A 22305-nucleotide genomic window follows, 5' to 3' on the forward strand; every position below is an offset into this window, starting at 1 on the left:
AGTGGGTGCAGCACCTGGGGTCTGCATCTTCCCCTCGCGTCTGGTTAGAGTGGTACAGCGGGGCTGCGGGGGCGCTGGCTGGGGCCAGGACCACTGAACAGCTGTACCAAGGGGATGAGGGGATGCAGAAACGTGGAGACCAAACTGGCCTCCAGGTGCTCCACCCTGGGCACCTGGATGCGGGCAGGGATGAGACCTCTGAGAAGAGTCCAGCCTCCGCTGACAGGAGGCTCCACGGGAGGGAGGGGGAGGGTGGAGGAATGTTTCTGGGATGAGCCCGGGAGGAGCGGTCCAGGCATCAGCCTCCAGCCGCAGTGTGAGGAGTCCTCCTCATAAACGGATGTGTCCACTGGACTTGGGAGTGCGGAACTGTTCCACAGAATGAATGACTTCACTGGCAAATGTGGGGCGGAGCGCGAGAGACCACGAAGGAGGAGGGCCCGCTGGGGGCGGGATGGAGTGTTCCTACCTTTGTGTAGGCTGAGCCACTGGAGATGAGGGGGAGGCAACTGTCCCACAGACAAGATGGCACAGAAGGTGGGGGTCAGGAGAGATTGCACCTGGGCAAGAGTCCGTGGGGCGGGGGCGCTGGGGAGGGGGCAGGGAGCGGTGCTGTAACCACATTCACTTCAGGAGCTGAAGATTCCAAGGAGGAGAACGAGTGGGGAGAGGGGAGATGAGGAAGAGGGCTTGGCCCAGCTTCAGGCCCACTGGGCTAGTGGGTGTGGAGAAGGTGGGGGGCAGATGGGAAGGGAGCTCAGAGCCGGGCCTCGCCCACCCCTCCGGGCTTCTTCAGGTAGTCGCCGCCACCCCTGCCATCGGTGGAGATTTCCCGGAAGACGGTGAGCATCGAGTGCCGGACTCTGTCGGCCAGAGCTGGGACATCGTCTGGGGTCAGCCCTTCTGTGGGCACTGGGGGCAGCACCCGCACCTGACATCGGCCTGTGGGGGAGCGGGAGGGGGAGCACATCATGGCCTGTCTGCCAGGCTGCTGCCCACGGGTGGGGCCTGGTGTATGAGCGCTCCTGCTACATACTCCCCTCCCCAACTTTTCAGTTCTCTTGCCCCTGCCCTGGACAACTGCCCCTCAGCTTGCCAACTGCCGCCCGGTCCTGCACAGAGCCTGTCCCGGGGCCAGGTCCAGACGCCCCCTCAGCACCCTGCCAGCCCAACCATCTCGGTTTAGCAATTACTGCCGAAAGTTACAGCTTTGCACACTCGGACTTGTCCTTCCTGCCAGGCAGTAACAGCCCCTCTTGGAGGCAGCAAACATTAGCCATCTAGCTGGGTCTGGGGGGCGCTTCCTGAGGACTTATGGCTGGATGTGGGGGTCACATTGGATGATCCTGTGGACACCTCACAGTTCTGACACTGACCAGCCCCTGCCTCTCAGGGATGTCCTCCCGGCCTCTCGCCTGGCCTTTCTGGCCACCCCCAACCCCAGACCTGCTTGGGGCCCTCACCCGAAGTGAAGCGGCGCTCCTTCTTGCAGTAGAAGTCTTGATAGGATGACATGACTATGGGGACGATGGGAACCTGAGGGAAGGGCAAAACCATCAGTCCCCAGCGCTCTTCTGAGGCTCCCATGACAAGCCTCCACCAGCAGAGGAAGGGCTGGTGGGGGCTGGGGACCCAGCAGAGGAAGGGGCATAGCATCACCTGGGCCTGCACTGCGAGGTGGAAGGCGCCACGTTTGAAGGGCAGCATGGAGCCATTGTGGTTTCTCGTGCCCTCAGGAAAAACCCAGACCCGCACCTGGGCAAGAAAGAAGGTCAAGGAAGACACATGGAGGGGTCAGAAAATGGTTGTCAGGAGTTCCTGTCGTGGCATGGCGGAAATGAATCCCAGTAGGAACCATGAGGTTGCAGGTTCGATCCCTGGCCTCGCTCAGTGGGTTAAGGATCCGTCATGTTGCCGTGAACTGTGGTGTAGGTTGCAAACGCAGCTTGGATCCCCCGTTGCTGTGGCTGTGGTGTAGGCCGGCCGCTGTAGTTCCCATTCGACCCCTAGTCTGGGAACCTCCATATGCCGCAGGTGCGGCCCTAACAGAAAAAAAAAAAAAAAAAAAAAAAAAAAGAAAGAAAGAAAATGGTTGTGAGGCTATAATGGGACTTCTGAGGCCTGCGGGTCCTGCACATCAGTTTATTTACAATCATTCTACTCCATAACCCCCCTTTCCCCAGGGTGACTCACGTCCTGTGTGAGCAGGGTCTGAGCAACCTCGGACATGACACTGATGGCATCCCCAGTGCGCTTCCGGTCAATGAAGATGACTCCTGCCAGCCAGCAAGCCAGCCCGGCAGAGCCGGCCCACAGGAGCTCACGCTTGCAATGGGCACACAGCGGCCTGGCAGGACCTCCATCATCCCTAGGGCGGGGGTAGGGGGGTGGGGTGAGGGTCAGAATGTTCCAGGAAGCAGCCCACCTCTCCCAGGGCATCACCGCACTACCAGGGACTGGAGATCCGGGAAGAGGCCGGCTGGGGGGAGGGGGAGGGAGGCCCCAGGAAGGAAGGGTGACTGCAGGCATTTGTCCTGCTTATGAGGGTGGCTGTACCCCAGGGAAAGAGGCCCGGGGAGGGAGCAAGTTGGGCAACGTCCCAGACGAGCGAGGGTTGAGGGCCTCTAGGGCAGGAGATCCCGGGGACGGTCCAGGAGGCCGGGCATGGGGAGGGGAGGGTGCTTACCAAGCAGGTCGAGGGAGCTCTGGTGGTTGGAGACGACGACATAGGGCTGTGAGGGAGGGAAGTGGTGAGCCCCTCGCACCTCCACTCGGATCCCGTACAGGTATTTGATGTGGAGCAGCATCAGACGCAAGATCCTGTGGGGGTTCCACGTGGCAAGGGGTTCGGGCGGGGTCCCTCGACGCCCACCTGCAGGCCGCGGTGGCCTCCCCTCCTATGGTTCTGGGCATCTCTGCAGTCGTCTCCTCTTCCTTGTCCCTGAGCTCTCAGGGTCCCTACACTCCCACTGCCCTCCCCACCTGCATCTCGCTGCTGCCCCTTAGGTTCCCGCACACCCCAAACCCCTTGGCCCTCACTTCATGTTCTCGACGTTGCGTCCTCGCACGGCGCACACGGGGATGGCGAGCACAGCCAGGAAGAGGATCCAGCCGTTGTAGAAGGCCATCTTGAAGAAGTACTTGGCACTGGGGCTGCAGAACCACAGGGTGGGCAGCAGGAAGAGCAGCAGCACGAAGAGCAGCAGTAGCAGCGTCCAGGCCCCTGGCCACAGCTCCATTCTGGTCACCTGCAGGGGATGGAGCAAGGGACAGTGGGCATGCTTCCTGGAGGGGGGCGGGGTGGACTAGGTGCAAAAGGCAGGGTCCGGGGGCTACAGGGACGAGGCTGGAGACACAGAATGGGGCCAGGGCTCCAGGAAAACCTGTCCAGGAAGCCTCTCTAGGATGCGGATGGTGGGGAGGGAGCTCAGGACTGCTCTCCCTGAGGGCTCCAGATGTATTCAGACAAGGGACACAAGACAGGGACATCCATGGCTCACACCACACACATGACAATAAAAGGACATTAATAGTAAAAACAGCTAATGCCTGTAGCTGGTAAGGATCTTATAGCTGTCCACCCCTCTGCTCTCCAATATGGTAGCTGCCAGCCACATATGGCTACCGAGTCCTGGAAATGTGGCCTAGTCTGAATTGAGAGGAGCTAGAGGTATAAAATACACACCAGGTTTCAAAAATGGATGAAAAACAGAATATCAAACATCCCATAATAATGTAATAATCTTTGGTATTGATTATATTCTTTTCTTTTGGCTGTGCCCACAGCATGTGAAAGTTCCTGGGCCAGGGATCGAATCTGCACCACAGCTACGGCAGTGCTGGATCCTTAACCTGCTGCACCACACGGGAAGGCCCTGACTACATTCTTAAGTGTAACTTCCTGGATATACTGGGTTTGATATACTAAGGTTAATTTCACCCTGTTAATTTTTATCTTTTGCGTGTAGCTCCTAGAAAATTAAAATTACATATGTGGCTTGCATTATATTTCTGTTGAACAGAGCTGGTCTGTACACTATGTTAAGCCCTTAAATACGAACCACACAATTTGCGTTTTAAAGGAAATAGGTCCAGAGAGTTGATAAGACTCCTAAGAAACACTTCCTATCTAAAGCTTGTGCTCCTACCCACTTGGTTAAACTGCCGCCCATGTGTAAATACACAAAAGTACAGAGAGCACGCAGCAGATAAAGCAGAACTGACAGAACACCCCGATGTTCTCAGGACTGACTGGCAAGAATAAAGGATCTATCACTAATGCAACACGGACACACACAGTCAAACAAAGACTGACCTATTCACACGCATAGGCAAATTTATAATCACACCCCTTACAGATAAAGGATCGTAAATGTTTACCCAGAAAAACCCCACTCCACCTGTTCCCAGATAAACCCGCGGACATACCAGGAGTGCCTACATCCATTAATCCTGCCTCCACAGACAGACAGACAGATCCCACCACCTTCTTCCCTCCTGTCCAGCGTCGCTGGAGGCAATATGGTCAGGCGGGCAGGGTGGAAGACCTTGCCAAGTGAACAAAGGAAGGCAGAGTCAAAGGGACATCACACTACTTGCCCTGGGAGCGGGAAGAGCTCACGACGAAGGGCACAGGCGAGCAGAACCAGCTTGGTAGGCTCTTCCTCCTTCCTCCACTCTGCCCCACTGTTGGAAGCAGGATTACAATCCCCCAAAGAGTGTCCAGGGCAAATGTCTGTGTTTCATACCAAGGCCAAAGGCACTCCCTTCCAGTGACGAAAGGGCTGTGGCCCATGGTAAGCCCACTGCCAAGGGTGGACATAGGCAACAGAAGAGGGACTCTGCCAGCTTTGGGTTAGGCCATCCTACCTCCCCCACAAGCGTCTCCCTGGAGTATCTGCAACAGGTTCCTCTCTTCCCCTTCCGCCACCTTCCACGTGGCAACCACGGGTGTTTCCGTGACACAGATCAGAGCCTATCTCTTGCCCAAAGGCCCTTCCCAACAAGTCAACTTTGGCTTACATTTTTGTCCCCATCCCCACAAATTCCTTTTTCTCTCCAGTCACTGACTGACTTCGGTTCCTCCGACACACCGTGATCTTTCATGCCCCTGTGCCATGAACACACTGTTCCCTTTGGGTGGACTGTTCTTCTGCCTCTTCTCTTGCCTCACACAGTTCAGTGGCACTTTTTGGAAGTCTTCCTGAAGACCCCTCCAGACCTCTGTTTTCGTTACAATTTTATCTTATCACTGGTTCTTAAGGTGTAGAAATACAATTTTTTTTTTTCTTTTTAAGTCCGCACCCATGGCGTGTGGAAGTTCCCAGGCTAGCGGCTGAACCAGAGCTGCAGCTGCCGGCCTACACCACAGCCACAGCAACACATGCCTCCGAGCCGCGTCTTCGACCTACACCACAGCTCATGGCAATGCCGGATCCTTAACACACTGAGTGAGGCCAGGGATCGAACCTGCGTCCTCGTGGATACTAGTCAGATCTGTTTCTGCTGTGCCACAACGGGAACTCTTAGAAATACAAATTCTTGAACTTCACTCTACAGCTACCGAATCAGAATTTTTGAGGTTGGGCTCATCAATCTGTATGTTATTTTAACAAGCCTTCCATGTGAGTCTGATGTACACACAAGTTAGAAAACCACTGATCTTGACACTAGACAGCGTGTAACCATTCAAGAGCCATTTCTGTTTCCCTCCCTAACCCGTAAGCAGCTTGAGGACAGGGACTGTTTTATCCCCAATGCCCAGAACAGAAGGAAGCAGAGAAGATGCTCAATAAACATTTGCTGAATAGATTATAAGACTGTATACATTCCCATACAGACGGAACTCACGACAGAGAACACAGACAGAATTGATGACAGAGACAAAGTTCTGAACATGAATCAGACAGCTACTTTTTTTTTTTTTTTTTTTTGTCTTTTTGCCTTTTCTAGGGCCACTCCTTCGGCATATGGAGGTTCCCAGGCTAGGGGTCTAATCAGCTGTAGCCATCGGCCTACACCACAGCCACAGCAACGTGGGATCTGAGCCGCGTCTGCGACCTACACCACAGCTCACGGCAACGCCGGATCGTTAACCCACTGAGCAAGGCCAGGGATCAAACCTGCATCCTCATGGTTCCTAGTCGGATTCGTTAACCACTGAGCCACGATGGGAACTCCAGACAGCTACCTTCTTGAGGACTATGAAAGGAAAAGGCAATGAACACACCAGGCCTGACAGTAACCAACTCTGAAGAGACACAAACGATATAGGGTCACAGTGAAGGCAGAGGGACGAGAAGCAAAATGGCACATACCATCTCACACACAAGAGCAACATACAGAACAGGGATTAACATGCCACAAGCAAAAGATGCTGCTGTCATCAAATGCGTGCCTACAGTGCAAAGAGTGAGGGCAGATGATGTGCAGGGCAGAGCTGACCCTGTGCTATGCACTGAGCTCCGTGGACACAAGACTGTACCCAGGCACTGGAGGTGATGCGTGTGAAGGGACACAGGCCGGGGGGTCAGCAAGGCATGGTGCGTGGGGAGGGTTCTTTAGGAACGTGGAGGCCCAGTTACCTTCCTAACATGTGACATTAAGTGACCCTCTTCAGAGCAGGAATGTCTAAGGATTTACGTCCAAGGATTTATAAGCACAATGGAATGCCAACTGAGGTAACAAACAGATGGCTCACAAAACATACTGCCAATAAAATTATGAAATAAATAGTTTGTGTAACTGGGGGCATACAAGTTCTGGACGTGTCACATCAGCACATCACGTGCAGGGGCACGCATGGTGTGGTGTGACCAGGGACTGGGAACACACATGCAGCAAAGAGGCCAACCGTGACTGTGTGCTGGTCAGCTAAGCCCCGGGATCCCACACACGAAGAGGATTGCACATGGTGGGACTGTGGACATAACCTGTGAGCCCAAACAAAATCAAGGAGAATTTCTACATGCTCAAATAAACGTGCAAAAACATTCAATGTGCAAGAAACATGAAACCACATAATAGACACAAAAGATAACACACACACACACATGGGAACATGATGAGACGACGTGAGGCAGGGACATAAGATGTGAGAGGAGGCAATTCTGATGGAAAATAACCCATCGTTTCTCCACGGCCTGTGGACAGCATAGGACAACCCAGCTGCACACAGCACACAAGCCATTAAACATGTCAAAGGCACACCCACTCAGTGTGGAAAACATGGCCCCCACAAGGCATCTGTGTGTCAGTAAGGGTCGGGCACAGCACGGAGGCCACTGAGAAACAAGAGGTTCTGTGCCTAGACAGAAACAGAGGTGTCTGAGGGCATTCCTAGGAAGCAAATTCTGCGGGGGGGGGGGGGGGGGGGAAGAAGGGCAATAAACTGCCTTCTGCCTGCCCCAAGCCCCCAAGAGTCAGGTGGGGCCAAAGGGCAAGAAAAGGAATTGGGGAAGGTGTTGGGCACTCCCTCTGCAAGATTCCCTGTCCACACCCCATCCCAAATGCACAGGGTCTCCGCCTCTCCTCCTTCTCAGGCCTCCTCTCCTTTCCCCAGCAACCCTCTCCCCAGTCGGCCCTTCTTTTCCCACCAGCCGTCTCCTCGGCCCGCCCTCCCAGACCCAATCTTTCCCCCATCCCCTCCTCCACGTCCCTTTCAGCACCCTCCTCCCTCCTCCTCCCATCCCTTTCCTGCCCCCACCTCAGTGGGGTGGGGGGCCTGGGGGGCTGGCCCCCTCCCCAGCCAGGCTGCGGCAGCGGTGGTGGCGGGTGGCTGTGTCTCTGCCTCAGTCGGGGTGTCGGTGCCAAGGGGGGCGACAGGATTTGGGGGTGTCCTAGCCCCGGCCGATGGAGGGGAGGTGAGAGTGGGAGGCTGGGCCCATAGCGGTAGGAATGGTGGGGGTTGTCCCCCCAGCTCCCTCCCTCCCTCCCTTCCTGCCGTCTCGGAGGGCTGGGGCTGCTGCTGCCGCTATCCCCCGCCACCCCTCCCCACGCCCGCTCGTTTCCGGGGCTGGCCAGGAAGTAGGGGGCGGTGATGGGCGCCCTGTTTTGCCAATCGCCGCCCGGGGACCTTGGCATCTCTTCCCCACATCTTTCTGTCTCCTCCGGCTAGCTCCACCCCACGAGAGCTCTGCTGGGCTCTGCCTCCGTGTCTCTGGCCTTCTGTGGCTTCAGCGGCACCTTTTTGTCTCCAGTTTCCTTTCAGCACACATGGCTTGGGTCCCTTGGTGCTGTATTCCTTCCTTGGCCAGTTCCTTCCCAGCCTGCAAAAAGCTCTCCTCCTACAGCTGATTGGTTTCTTCCTTTCTCCTGAACTCCCACATCTGCTGCTTATTCCCTCTGACTCCATCCCTTCTCCAACTCTCTTTTCCTGTTCCCTGTTCAAGTCCAAATATTTATCAAGCACTTACTAAACGCCAAGCACTGAGTTCTTCACCTCTCTTGTTCTCTCCAGGGCTCCATCTCACTCCACCTCACCCTGCAGCCCTCTTGTCTGATCTCTTTGCCCTTTGTCCCCACCACCCCCCACCACTATCTCCCAGCAGCCCAGCTCCCTCCACCACCACCTTCCCCCTTCCTGGCCTTTGGAGAGAAGGGATACTCTCAGGCCCTCTCCCTGCCCCTGTTCTTCCGTGTTCTTTAAACCTCAGTACTTTTTCTAGTTCTCTCCTTCCTATCAGTCTCCTTACTCCTCTAAGCTGAAACTACTCCTCCGCAACATAGAAAAGATGTACTCTTTTCTTCCAATGGAAACTGGGCATAGGGTTGCTTTGTGGAAAAGACTTGTGAGGAAGAATGCTGATTCCTTTGGGCCCAGCATGCCTCCTTAATTCTGTAGTCACATACCTAGCTCTCTCTCCTGCCTGTTGCCCTCTTTCCCATATTCCCATCGGCCCCTTATCGGGATCACTCCATCACTCTTCCCTTCTTGGTCTCTGCTTCTCCGCTCATAAACGTTTCCCCTAAACCTCTAAGCGCCTCCTAAACCCTTACCTCCCCTGCCTTAGGCGTCAACTAACATCTCACCTTGCCTCACTTGAGTCACGTGAGGCCTTTTACCGGGATGTTGTTGAGCAGCCCTTAGCCTGTGTCGGGCCTCAACCCTCTCAGACACCTTTGCCCTGCAAGCGTTTTACAAGCCCTGAGGAAGAGGATGTAAAGAATACTGGTGATGGGAAGACTGTTACCTAGTTCTGCTTCTTGGGCCACAGTGAGGACCACTGACTGTAGAAAAGGACCAAACTCGTACGAAAGGCCCAAGCTCTATAGCAGGTTGCCCAAGTCCCTGGGGGTACAGCTCAGAGGAAGACCCCAGGTCAGCTAGGCCAAGTACGTGAAGGAAGGGGCGGGCCTAACCCCATCCCGCCGCGGGTCGCCTAAAAAGGGGCGGGCCTTGCCTCTTCTGCACCCATTCACAAAGCCGAGGAGATTTTTGCTCTTAAGGCTTAAAACGGAGAGGAGGTCAACCCTGTTCTACTCTGTGTCACACTGAAAGGGGGATGGGCCTTCAGTTCTGCTGTGTAAATCACCTAAGGAGGGGCGGGCTGAGTCGTCCAGCCGAGGGAGATGGATTAACACCAGCGCCGCAGATCGATGCTCGCACCATCCAAACGTCGGGCTAATCCCAATTCTGCTCCCTTCTTCACTAAGAGTGAGGGGCGGACCCAAGTTCTGCTCTTTACGTCACCGAAGGAGGCCGGAGCCATTTTGAACCCTGCGACCCCAGTAATGGTCCTCTTTTCCGAGCTCTTCGCTGTCTTTTCCGATCTCGGCCAATCAGGGGCGAAAGGAACAACCCAATCAGCAGAGAGACAGAGAGAGAGAGAGAAAAAAAAAAAAACCACGATCGGAGGACCCGGATGAGGCCGAGCCGAGGCCTTTGAACTCCAAACCTCGCCAATTGTAGAGCAGTCACCATGGCGACAAGAGAGCGAGGTGAAGGGGTGGGATCAGAGAAGGCTCAACCCTCACAGGATTGGCCCTCCCCGCCCCTCCGCCGGCTGCGCACGCGCATTTTGCCTAGCCACCATTTTCCGTCTAGTTCTAGCCAATCAATTGCTTTGGAGCCTTACGCTCCAAAGTCCAATAGGAATCCCGACATTCTGTGAAGAAGGAAGTAAAGGAAAGAAAGGGCCTTCTAGTGGGCGAGGTCTACGTAGTCTGGAGCCAATTGCTTCTGGCCTTTGGTTATGACTGGCAGCTACTCAAACGAATAAAGCCCTCCCTGGCCGGCGACAGGACGTGTGGAGTTAATACCAATCCGGTGGCCGTGCTTACTGTCTGTGACTGTGTCAGCCAATAGACATTGTGCAAGGGCAGCACCGCGCAAACCTCTTTGCTCCCCTGCCCTTTGGACCAATCCTTTCTTTTGACCCTGTGGGATTGACAGGCATTCAGACCTATAGTAATTAGAAAACCCTGAGGCCTGCCCAAAGATCGTGGGCAGGAGGCGGTTTCTCGTTTGTTGGGGCGCTTGTACGTGTGTTTCGGGGGATTAAGGGGTACACGGGGGCGAAGCAGAACCGGCCATGGCAGCAGCGGAGGAGGAGGACGGGGGCCCCGAAGGGCCAAACCGCGAGCGGGGCGGGGCGGGCGCGACCTTCGAATGTAATATATGTCTGGAGACTGCTCGGGAAGCTGTGGTCAGCGTGTGTGGCCACCTGTACTGGTGAGAATCTGGGAAGGGGGCGAAAAAGAGTGGGTCTCACCTCTATAGTATGGAGGCTGGGGGTGAGAGGGGGCATATAGGCTTATAGATGATCAGAGGGCACATTCTCCTAGGTGAGGCCTCAGGAGGGTTCTTAGGTCTTTTTAGGTATGTGTGGGCGAGAGGGTCACATCTGTGCAGAGGAGACCTGTGGAAAGGAGTCATAGAAACTAGGAGCTGGGGCGTACGGTGTGTTAAGAGGAAAGGGGGCACAGGGGGTGGGCGCTGCACAGCGGTGCAGATGAGACCCGAGCCACCTTACCCCAGGGAGGTTGGGAACAGATTAGACTCAAAGGTCAGGGGAGATAGGCATCAGGTGAGTAAAGGGAGATCTGGGGAACGTGGGATCACATTCCGGTGAGATATGGGAAGGGGCAGGATGACAAACCTGGGGACAGGGGTGCTGTAGAGGAGCAGTCCCCAGAGGTTAAGGAATTATGGAAAGAGGGCCCTTTATTGGACATGGGAGAGAAGAAAAGGAGTAGCAAAAGAAGATACTGGTAAAGGGGGTTTGGTTTGGGATTAATGGGGGCATAGATGGGGCTGGGGCTGAAAGGAGATCTGGAAAAGGATGGTCAAGAGAACTGGAAATTAAGTTGAAAGGTTGAGAAGAGAGGGGGAGAGGAGCGGGTTGAGCATGTTGAGGGTGGACGTAGCTCTAGGTATTGGAAAGTCAGAGAAGCAGGGAGGCCAGTTTGGCTGGCATAGTAGAGGTTGTGGAAAATATGGCAGGAAACAGCAGGTAACACCTGGGAACGGGTGGCGAGTTAGGACCCTGAGTTTGAGTCTGTGTCTTTTGTGTAGCTGGTCTGACCTTTTTCTTTCCCCCTTTCCAGTTGGCCCTGTCTTCATCAGGTGCGTACTCAGAGGAGATGAAGAGGGAGATGGGGAGGTCTGAGGAGCTGGAAGACGCTTCTGTGTACTGGAAACCACTACATTTTTTTCCCCCAGTGGCTGGAGACACGGCCAGAGCGGCAAGAGTGCCCAGTGTGTAAAGCTGGGATCAGCAGAGAAAAGGTTGTCCCCCTCTATGGGCGAGGGAGCCAGAAGCCCCAGGATCCCAGGTGAGAGAGGGGAGGTAGTGCTGAGGGAAGGGAAGAGGAGGGAGTATTATTCCCTGTTGATCATCCCTCTCCTCTTCCTCAGATTGAAAACTCCACCCCGCCCGCAGGGCCAGCGACCGGCGCCTGAGAGCAGAGGGGTGAGTCTTGTGTGATTGCCTTCCTTCCTTGCCAAAGACTTGCCCAGCTCCCCACTGACGTTCTTCACCTCCCTAGGGATTCCAGCCATTTGGCGACACTGGGGGCTTTCACTTCTCGTTTGGTGTTGGTGCTTTTCCCTTTGGCTTTTTCACCACCGTCTTCAATACCCACGAGCCATTTCGTCGGGGGACAGGTAAGAGCCTTCCCTCAGCTGCTCCTGGCGAGCCCTCCGACCCCCGCAGCCCTGCCTCCCTCCTGGCCTCCCAGTGGCCGCTGCGTCCACAGCTTTCTTCTCTCCCACAGGTGTGGATCTGGGACAGGGTCACCCGGCCTCCAGCTGGCAGGACTCCCTCTTCTTGTTTCTCGCCATCTTCTTCTTTTTCTGGCTGCTCAGTATTTGAGCTGTGTCTCCCTCCTGCCCACCTCCAGCCAGAGGAGAATCAGTATTGGGGGTCCCTGCTGACCCTTCCTTACTCCCGGATCCTCGCTGCCCCCCCACACACCCTCCATTTCTGTCGCCTAAGGCCAACCCTGGCCACTCTCTGGGAGGGTGTGGGGAGGAGGGGCAACATCTGCAGGATGGGAGAACCTTTGCTCTGGACGGACGGCTCCCTCGAGAGCAACGTAACTCCCAGCTCAGGGAGGGGGAGGACCGAAGAGGAGGCCCGGCCCTCCTCCCTCCCAATGCTTTGCTTCCCCCACACTTCTTGATTTGATGCTGACAGGTGGGCAAGGCTCCCTCTGATGCTCCCCCCACGTTCCCCTTGTTGATTTAATTTAATTTTTCCCTCCCCAGTGTCTAATGTGGGCTCCGAGTCTTCAGTGCTTCCTTCCCCTTACTACCTCCTTTCTTACAAATTCAATAAATAAGGTGAGATGTATTCATGGGATCTCCGCCCACCTCTGTCCGTCCCTGTCCCTCCTTCTTTCCACAACAGGGAGCATCTTCTCCCTGGTGTGAGTGGGTGTTGGTGTGGTGGGGGGGAGGGTGTCTCACACACACACACACAAACACAAGCAAATGGGGCAAGATGTGTCAGGTGTTTACTCATGATGGCTTGTGGGGGGCTCTGGTTGTGGAGGAGAGCTTGGGGAGGCGGGGTGGAGATTATACAGGGGTGAACTGGTCTGGGGCCAGAACCGAGTGTGGGAAAAAGAAAAGGCAGAGGGTGGGTGGCCGTCTGGCTGGGGCTGCTCAAGGCGCTCCTGCACTGCTCTCAGCCGCCTCGGGATCCTCCGGCTGGTTCAGCTCCGCACGCTCCTCCTCGTCTTCCTCCTGGTTTTCGGGGGCCTTCCTGGGAGGGGGCGTTGGGGAGAATTCGCCGTATTTCCAGCACTCTGTCATCCTCCCCCCGCACCCCTCCCTGCTGCCTGGAGGCCCTCTGGCCTCCTCTGCTCACCTCTCCTGTCCTCTGCGTTGCCGCCTGTGCCACATGATGACCCCGACGAGCAGGGCGGCGGTCCCCAGGCCTCCCAGGATCCCCAGGGCTAGGGCTAGCGTTCCCAGCCCCGGCCCTTCGACAGAACCTGTGGGGAGTTGGGGAGAACTGAGGGCACAGCCCCGCCGCGCACAGTTCCTTTCTTGCCCAGTATCCCCGCGTCGTGCTGAGGGCGGTCAGCTTCCCTCTGACCTTACCCAGCCCCTCACCTGCCGCCGGCCCCTCCTCGCCTGTTTCTGGAAGACAAAGTTGGAGCAGGTCAGAAGGAACGGCTTCAGTTTGGGAGAGGGCTGTTGAGCGGCAGCCCCCACAGTCTTTCCCTCTCCTCCCGCGGTTCAGCGGGGAGAGGGGCCAGGCCGCCCGTTCTCTCGGTGGGGTTTGGATGGGGCAGAGGGGGCCTAGATGTGGCTGCACTGAGGGAGGGGTGGGGTGGCTCTTGGGGACAGTGCCAGAACGAGGTGGGGAACTGGAGCCTGCGGTGTCCCTCCGCCTGCCCCAGGGGCCCTTTGGAGAGAAGTCTCACCAATGATGCTGATGCTGATGGCTCGGCTCTTCTGGGGCCCGTGGCTGGGATGGGTGGCCACACAGCTGTAGGTTCCCTGGTCCTCAGGCCCTACCTCAGGGAGCAGCAGCACGGGGCTGGGGGAAAGGGGCAGGGGTGTGCCCTGGGGGGGGGGGGGGGGCGGGCAGGAGACCATTAACCACATCCTCAGGTACCCTTGTCTTCCTCAGCTCTCTCCTGCCCCCTATCTCCATGGGCCCCTTGCCCTCCTAGCTGCCAGTGACGTAACTCACCACCTCCCAGCCCCTGTTCCAGGTCACTCACATCCTTGGTCCAGTGGATTTGGGGCGGGGGCTGGACAGAGGTTTCACAGGTCAAGGTCACAGTCCCACCAGGAGGTACAGCTCCACCTGCTGGCTCTACCACCAACTGGACTTCCTCCAGGGGCACAGGCTCTGGAGGTGGGCCGGGCATGAGTTGAAGAGTTAAACCTGTGTGTGGTTCCAGTGGCCACAGACTTAACCCTCTGATCCCCAAGGGTCCTCCTTCCTGACATGTGCTCACCCAAGCTTGGGGCAGCTCCCCACCTCTGTGCTCACCCCAGACACTGGGCCGGATGGGAGCTGTGTGCAGGGCTCGGCGCCGGGGAAAGCTCGGGCTGAAGCTACAGGAGAAGGTGGGTTGGGGAGCTCCTCCCCAGGCCGGGGTCACCATCAACTCGGAGTGGAGTGTGAAAAGCCCTGTCTCGGGGTGTCTCCTGGTCTCTTCCTTCACAGACACTCCTGTGGTGGAGGGAAGACAAGGCGAGGCATCCAGGGTGGGTGCAAGAGAGGGGCCACAAGGAAGGCAGCCGGGAGGGGGCGCCTTGGGGCTCACCTTTGCCGTCAGGTATCAGAGTTTTTCCATCCAAGTGCCAGCTAAGAGTCCCTGCAGGGTAGCCCCCCTCAGACACACAAGTCCCCACCTGGGGAAAAAGTGACGTCGTCATCTTTGACGATAAGAGACTCCACACAGGTGCACTCCTCTCCCCACTCTCAGGACCCCTTTCGACGTCTCCCCTTTTCATCTGCTACCTTGTTGGGGACACCAGCCATGAGTTCAGAGGCAGGATCAACAATGTCCGGCTTCCCAGGAATCTCTGAAGGAGGGAAACTTCCTATCAGAGGCTGCAGCCTTGAAGGTTCTCACAGCCCGGGTGTGGGAATGGGGGCAGCTGAAGCAGGTTCTCAAATGCCAGGGCCAGGGAGCCAAGGGCTGGGGTGGAAGGCTTTTCCTGAGATGGGACGTGGGCCTCGAAGGAGGCCCCGGAACCCTTACGGTAGACTTGGACTCGGTAGTTGGACTTGGTCTCCTTTCCGTTCCGGCTCGTTGCCCGACACCGGAAAGTCCCCTCGTCCTGGATCCCAACAGCCGGCAGGAGGAGGGAGCCATTGGGGAGGACCCGTGCCACACTGTCCCAGGGGCCTCCCTGGGGAGTCAGGACCTTCCAAGCTTCTGTCCGGCCTGTGTTCTGGGGTCAGAGGGGAGAGGTCGAAGTGGCGCAAGCCCTTGGGGAGAGGGCTGATGCGGTAGGCAGGACGGATGCAAATCCTCACTGGTCTCCCCAGGAGTGGGAAGGCTGTGACGAGAGCCCCACTTACCAGTTTCCATTCCAGCTGCTGGGGTGGTTTCTTGGGGGCCCCCTTACAGTTCAGCACCAGTGGCTTCCCGATCCGGGCTGTGATGTTTTGATCACTTACTGCTACCCCTGGGAGACAGCACCATGACGGCAGGACAGTGGGGGGGGGGGAGGGGAGGCACAACATCACAGTGGCGGGGCGGTGGGGGGGCAGCACCACGATGGAGGGGCAGGAAGGAGGGTCTGATAAAACTAGAACCCAGTGGATGTGGGAGATTGAAAAGCAGTACCCAGGTTCCCAGAAAGTTGTGGGAAGATTTGGGGAGGGGGCAGAGTGCTTTCTGGGGGGAGGATTGGTGTCAGGGAGGAGTGGCTCACCCCACAGACTGAGGACCAGCACCCAGACTCCGGCCGTTGTCCCTGCTGCCATCCTGCTTCCTCCCCAGGCTCCTGGCTCTGTCTGCCCCTCGTTGCTGTGGCCACCACCCTAGGTGGGGCTTGTACCCTCTCCTCCATCCTGTCCCGTCACAGGGAATGCTAGGAATTCATGCCTCTTGGACAAGAGTCCTTCAGGTACTAAGAGAAACAATTGTCACCCCACCCCTGGGCACAGCCACCATCTATGGGGGTGGGGAGTTTATTTCCTAGGGTCTTTCAGCCCCTCAGGACCCCAATCTACTCCATCAGTCCACGATTGGAGGACCAGAGCCCCATCTTGACTTGGCAGTGTTGCCAGGCAACAGGGTTCAGGCCTGGCTCTTTCCCTGGAGAGGAGGCAGGGGTGAGACCTGGGGCTTGGGTGGTGGGGGCAAGGCTGGGGGACTCAGGAGAAAAACCTATCTGGGGCTCGATGAGAGCAAAATATTTTTTTCTGGGGTTTCTCATGTTTTTTGAAAAGAATTCTCAACTAAGCCCAGGGAAAAAAGAAATTTCTTTATTTAAAACTGCATTTTTTTTGTTTTTTGTTTTTTGTTTTTCTGTGAAACTACAAGTTTACAAGTGAGGCGAGAACTGCCCCTGGCCCATGCCTCCCCCCGCCAGCCATCACACTCCCAACCTGCCCCCCAATCCTGCCGGGATCTTTGACAGGAGAGATTCCCCACTGTGACAGCCTTATAAAATCCTGAGGATGTTTGAGGGGTTCAGATGGTAGGGTTCAGGGCCAAGGGCAGGACAGTGGTGTTTTACCTTCCCCCAAACCTGGCAGCCTCTCTCCTCTCTCTCCCCACCCTCTTGATTTTGGACTGAGAAAAAACAAAAAGATGCCTCACTTCTGGGGAAATCGAGGGAGATAACATACACAAACACCCCAACCCCCAAGGAACATATTTGGCAATAACCCCCTCCCCATTCTTCCCCTTCCAACCTGCAGATAGTAGCTTTAAAAAAAGATTTAAAGATGTGTCACTCACAGGGGAAGGTGGCATTTGCTCAAGATTAGAGTCTGGCCCGGCCCAAGGATTGTGGGAAGAGGGGCCGATAGGTTGGCAGAACAAGCCCCGACTGCCTTCACACCAAACGCAGCAGAAAGCTGCCTGCACAAGCAAACACCTAAGTGGCTTTACAAGCAAAGGAGAACGCCTAAGTGGCTTTAGGGGGGCAGGCTTGGTGCCCTACTAAATGTACTTCCTGACAGGACTGGAGCCAGGCAGGCCTCTTCACCAGTTCTATCTGTTCCCCGTCCTCTTATCATGACCCCTTTGGCTATCACCCCTAATATGGGAAAGCAAGAAACAAACGAAATCAACATATTTATAAAAACATCTACTTCCCCCAAACTAAAAATTAAGAACCACCATCACCAACAAAAAAACCCTGAAATTAAAAAAAAAAAAAAATACAGATGGATCCAGGGTTAATTTTTCTTTCCTTAAAAAAAAAAAAAAAAAAGTTCAACCCCAAAGCCCAGTCAACAATTCCCTAAAGTAGCAGAAACTCCCTCCGAGGTAGATATCTGAGTCAGACACTCTCGTCCACCGAGCGATTCTATTGGTTTAAGATGAGCTGCGTATGAGGTAATAAAGCCGTCTGGAGGGGCAGGGGTGGGGAGGCACAGGGGCGTGGCCCATGTCCTCTGTCCAGAAGTCATGTCCCCATTTTTGGCATCTCTGGTCGGGCAGGGCTGGCTGGCGGCTCCATAGATCCCAGAACAGATAAGGGGGGTGGGGGAGGGAGAGTGGGGGCGCCTAGAAGAAGAGGGGGCGGGGTAGGAGAGAGAAACAGAATGCATGAGAGAGAGAGGGGAGAAAGTTCTGAAAACTAGGATTCTAGGTGTGTGTATTTGTGTGTGAGCAAGAAAGGGGAGAAAAAATGAAGGAAAAAGGGGGAAATAGACCCCACTCTCCTCTCAGGGGACCCCGTCTTCCTTGCCACAGAGTCAGCACCCCAGCACTGAGAGAGTCTGGCCAGGGAAGGGATGCTCCTGTTGGCCCGTCTCTAGCTTGTGCTTCTCCTGTGTCTGGGTTTGTCCTCTGGATGCCTGCGTCCTCTTCAAGAGTTGCCTTGGGAGCCCCCACCCCTGTGGCCCTCAGGGGCGAGATCAGTTGGAAGTGTCAGAATGAACGCTCCCTGGTCCCTCTGTCGGAGACGTCACTGAGGACGGAGTCACAGCCTCCTGCCAGCCACCGTTTGCCTGGGAAAAGAGACAAGACAGTTGGGGTAGGGCTTTGGGGAACCCAGTGTGGGGACCGGCACCGCCCCGGCAAACGCCATCCCGTCCTGGTGGTATTCACTCATTCACTCACCCTCATTTCCCGAGGGCTATACATCTGGCCTCCCCCGAGGTTATCCCCATAGCCCCCTGGCCCCATCGAGTGTCGGAGTGATTCCACCTGCAGGCAACGGAGGAGGACATGACACAGTGAGAAGAAGCCTCAGAAGAAAAAAAGTCGCACATCCTAAAGCAGGGAGTCGGAGTTTGGGAAAGCCCTACTCAAGGCGGGATGGACCACCTGACCTGGGAGGCAGAGTAGGAATCTCCGTTGAGCCCGGGCATTCCCAGAAACATGTCACCGGATCCTGAGAGATTGAAAGAGCCGCCAGAGCCTTGGGGGAGCAGAGGGGGAATTAGGGAAGGGTGTAACGGAGCCTGTGGTGGCAGACAGGAGACTCACCACAGCTCTCAGTTTTCAAAAAGCCCCTGACCTAGCTCTGCGGGGCTGTGCCACCATACACAAATGACCCACAAAACAACACTGCAACACTCAGGGAACGGGCTATTCCTGAGCCCTCCTTGGCCAGTGGCCGGAAGAAAGGCAGAAGTAAATTCACTGGAGTGGCCTCTGTCCCCTGGGGTCCCCATCCCATCTCAGCTTGGTCCCGCTCACCCCAAAAGGGCCCCCTCTCTGCTATGATCCTGCCTAGACAGGAAGTGGGAACAAAAGCAGGAAGCGTGCAAAACAGCCAGCCAGGGGTGGCAGCCGCGGGATCCACCTGCGGAGGAAGGGGGTGTCGGGGAGCTGGTGCGGCTGTGGCCTCCCTGGGTGACCGACACGGCGGTCTTGACAGCGTAGATGTTTGCCTCCTCTTGGAACTTTCCAATATTTTTCTTGTAACGAATCCGCTTGTTGCCAAACCAGTTGGAGACCTGCGGGGTGTTGGGCAGAAAGGAGGCTCAGGTGGGAACCTGTCCCTCTGTAAACACCTGAGTCATCAGGACTGGAGAGCGTTTTGCCCCCAAACTCCTTGTCCCCAAGCCCCCCCAGTACCTGAGAGACAGTGATCCCGCACTTCTTGGCGAGCTCCTCCTTAGCCTCCTCACTAGGATATGGGTTACTCAGGTGGGAGTAGAAATACTCATTCAGGACCTCAGTGGCCTGTTTGCTGAAGTTACGACGTTTTCGTCTACGGAGGAGAGAGGGGCCGGTGAGGAGGGTGTTGGTGTCCCCACAGGGCCACCATGTTGCTGCACCCCAGAGGGCACCGCTGTCACGGAGAATTGTGTATTCTGCAACATGGCAGCCCCGAGGCTGAGAGACGAGTGGAAGGAGCCCGGAGCTGGGGGCCGGCCTGGGGCCCTGGGCCCCACCTGGCATCCAGGAAGCGGGAACGCAGGATCATGACGGCCTCGCAGGTGCTCTGCTTGAGTTGCATCTGGATGGCGCTGAACTTTCGATGGATGATGCTCACCATGCGCTCCATCTCCTTGGGTGCCACGGGCCGCGTGCGGCTCTGCTCCCTCAGCAGGTTCATGACGTGGGTTGTGAACTCGTTACATGCCTGCAGTGGGGGCCGGTGGCCTGGTGAGGAGGGGCCCGTGGGCCTCGAGATTCCCCCAAGGGCGTCTCCCTCCACCCGCTCCAGCGTCCTCTCCTCACCTGCTCGTACTTCTCCAGCTCCGAGTGGTAAATGTGGCGGATCTGGGCAAGTTTGCTGCGATAGTCCGAGTGTTCGATGGAGTTGTCAGGGGACACACCGCCCCCGAGGCTGCGGCGGCTGCAGCTGCTGCCGCTGAGCCACCCCCTTTCTCGGGCCCAGCCACACCCTCCGCCAGAAGCATGTTGTCCAAGCGCATCAGCTGTGGGTCCACGGGCTCCTCCTCTTGGGAGCTTCGGATGCTGAGGCCTAGCGTGCAGGCGGGTGGACTTAGGGACCGGGGACCCCACACCAGCTCTCAGCCCTCCTGGAGACCCAGGTCTCCAGGTGTGGGTCCTCTTCCCAGGCCTCCTCAGCAAATCTTCCTGACCCCCACTCTCCTCTGGGCCCCAAGTTGTCAAACTCTCAGCCTGAGTCCTACAGTGAACAGGGTTCTGTCCCCAGAGTTGAGAAGTCAGACGGGGATCCCACATACCGGTTTTCTCCTTGATTTCACACAGGACGCTAAAGAGAGCAGGCTTCATTCGGTGGCAGTTTAGGGCGTGTTTCCTTGGGAGGAACGGGAGAGAAAAGTTGAGAGGAACGGGGGAGTGGGAAAGACCAACCACAAAGCGACACACCCAGGAGGGTGAGAGAGAGCCTGGGAACAAGGGAGGAGATGGGTAAATCTGTGGTGGGAGAAAGTGGGGTTCGGGGCAGAACGGAGTTGGGGGGTTCATAGGAAGAGATCGGCTCCCAGTGTGTGGACACTCGGGGAAGCGGCTTGGCTTTGGATGGGTGGAGGGAAGGTGCAGCCGGCGAAAGGCACCATGGCCGGGCGGAGGACCGTGGGAGAGGATCCAGAAGGGTTGAGAGGACGACCTGGGGTGACTGCAGAAATGAGGGTGACTAGGTACATTTCAGAGGAAGAGAGGAGGCTGGGGAGGAGAAGAGTTGGAGTTTGAGGGGTCAGAGGTGCTAAGCTAGAGTGGGGAGTTCGGTATAGAGGTGTGTGAAGAAGGGTCCTGGGACTGAGCAGGGCGGGAGGCTCTGATGCTTCCAGTGTCAGCTGAGCTGGGGCAGAGGGTGAGCTCGGCCCCTTGGAGGCTGGGCCAGGGCTGGAGAGGAATGGTAGGAGCTCTGGGCAGGGGTGTGGAGGCCCGCAGGCCGACGGTGGGCTGGAGAGTTTAGGGGAGAAGATCTTAGTCTGGGAGCCAGAAGGGAGCTCTGGAGATGGCAGGGTGTTCCAGGGGAGAGTGGGGGGGGGTCAGTGAGAGTTGGGGGGGTGAGCCACCTAGGGTTCCCCCTTTTGAAGGTTTCGGGGACTGGGGCTGAAAGGAGGCTTGAGAGGGATCAGTTATCTCTGGGCTCCCGCGAGAAAGGAAAGGAAGGGAGAGCTGAAGGATCCTGGGGAGGGTCCTGGAGTTGGGGGGCTCCCAGCAGGCTCAGAGCTTGTGAACGGGCATTCTGCTGGGTCTGTGTGGGGTCCCGGGTTGGGGGCACTCACTTGGCCTGGGCCTCGTCCAGGCTCTGGTCGGTGATGGTCATTATCTGCTGCAGAATGTCCCCGATGTCTTGCTTCCCTCGGCCTCCCGGGACCCCCCCGCTACCCCCACCGGGGTCTCCGCCACCGGGAGGTTCGCCAGGGCCCCCAGGCTCCCCACCCACCAATCCCAGGCCCCCCCGGCCCCCGCCTGGAGGGGGCGGCCCCAGCAGCCGCTCGTCCATAGTTGGGGGGGGCCCTGAGGCCCCCTCCCTGCTCCGCCCCTCCCCCCGCCTGGTTCCTTCCCCCCCAAACTCGCCGGGGCCGCTGCTCCCTCCACCCCAACCCCCGCCCGTCTCCCCCTCTCCCGGCTCTCCCGGGGGTCCGCCCCGGCCCTGGAGGGAGACCTGGGGTACCGTCTGGGCCCCCCACAGGAGACCCCGGCCCCCGGCGGCGGAGAAAATGGAGCCGGAGAGAGAGAGGAGGCCCAAGCGGGGGTGTGTGAGTGAGAGAGAGAGAGAGAGAGAGAGAGAGAGAGAGAGAGAGGGAGGGGAGAGAGAGAGGAGAGAGGAGAGGGAGAGAGAGGGAGGGAGGAGGGAGGAGGGAGGAGGGGGGAGGAGGGAGGAGGAGGCTGGGGGAGGGGAGCTGGGGAGGAAGAGGAGGGGAGAAGAGAGGAGGAACAGGGAGGAGCTGGGGGCGGAGAGAGACACAGAAACAGAGGAACTGAGACCAAGTGGAGGAGGGGACGAGGGGAGGAGACTGGCCCTTGGGGAAAAGAAGGGAAGGCCCCAGGGATGGACCTCTGTGGCTTGGGAGGGCGCCGTGTTGGGGGCTGGGGGCACCTGCCGCCGGGGTTCTGAATCCGGGTTCTAGCTGATGTGGACTCCGGCCGCGGGAATGCCTGGGTTCACAGACAGCTTAGTTCATATTTCTTCTCCTAATGACTCCCCTCCCTGTTCTACTTAATTAAAACCAGGAGAGGGGGGCTGGGGGGGATAATTAGGAAGGTCTCTAGCCGCTGCTTAATGAGCCAGTAATTAACCAGCCAGGGAGGGGA

The 22305-nt window shown here is 57.1% G+C and overlaps 4 protein-coding genes across 6 annotated transcripts; 1 reads left to right on the forward strand and 3 right to left on the reverse strand.

Moving 5' to 3' along the window:
• AGPAT1 (1-acylglycerol-3-phosphate O-acyltransferase 1) lies at positions 750-3250 on the reverse strand. The gene is given in 7 exon segments (NM_001033008.2): positions 750-942; positions 1464-1536; positions 1660-1755; positions 2194-2328; positions 2331-2368; positions 2687-2820; positions 3040-3250. Coding segments are annotated over 7 exon segments (861 nt in total). The 5' UTR covers positions 3240-3250; the 3' UTR covers positions 750-757.
• RNF5 (ring finger protein 5) lies at positions 10313-12803 on the forward strand. Its single transcript, NM_001123224.1, has 6 exons — positions 10313-10672; positions 11548-11566; positions 11663-11775; positions 11858-11912; positions 11989-12106; positions 12217-12803. The coding sequence occupies exons 1-6, from the start codon at positions 10533-10535 to the stop codon at positions 12312-12314; spliced, it is 543 nt and encodes a 180-aa protein (NP_001116696.1). The 5' UTR covers positions 10313-10532; the 3' UTR covers positions 12315-12803.
• AGER (advanced glycosylation end-product specific receptor) lies at positions 12936-15982 on the reverse strand. Of its 3 annotated transcripts, none has more exons than XM_013977655.2 (11): positions 15851-15961; positions 15495-15601; positions 15172-15364; positions 14928-14992; positions 14731-14818; positions 14454-14636; positions 14179-14345; positions 13876-14017; positions 13562-13588; positions 13314-13440; positions 12936-13208 (listed from the first exon to the last, which is right to left on the reverse strand). In XM_013977655.2, exons 1-11 carry the CDS (start codon positions 15900-15902, stop codon positions 13109-13111), a joined length of 1251 nt encoding a protein of 416 aa, XP_013833109.1. In that variant the 5' UTR covers positions 15903-15961; the 3' UTR covers positions 12936-13108. The 3 variants fall into 3 exon arrangements, with proteins under 3 accessions (XP_013833109.1, NP_001116690.1, XP_013833110.1); NM_001123218.1 differs by having other exon boundaries at positions 12940-13208; positions 14179-14309; positions 15851-15982; XM_013977656.2 differs by lacking the exon at positions 13562-13588 and having other exon boundaries at positions 13131-13208; positions 13314-13401; positions 13986-14017; positions 14179-14309.
• PBX2 (PBX homeobox 2) lies at positions 16385-21760 on the reverse strand. The gene is given in 10 exon segments (NM_001123157.1): positions 16385-18104; positions 18217-18303; positions 18429-18517; positions 18905-19058; positions 19180-19315; positions 19500-19690; positions 19789-19888; positions 19891-20035; positions 20262-20335; positions 21273-21760. Coding segments are annotated over 10 exon segments (1290 nt in total). The 5' UTR covers positions 21494-21760; the 3' UTR covers positions 16385-18011.

This window comes from Sus scrofa, chromosome 7 (genome assembly GCF_000003025.6).
Source record: "Sus scrofa isolate TJ Tabasco breed Duroc chromosome 7, Sscrofa11.1, whole genome shotgun sequence".
Lineage (NCBI taxonomy): Eukaryota > Metazoa > Chordata > Mammalia > Artiodactyla > Suidae > Sus > Sus scrofa.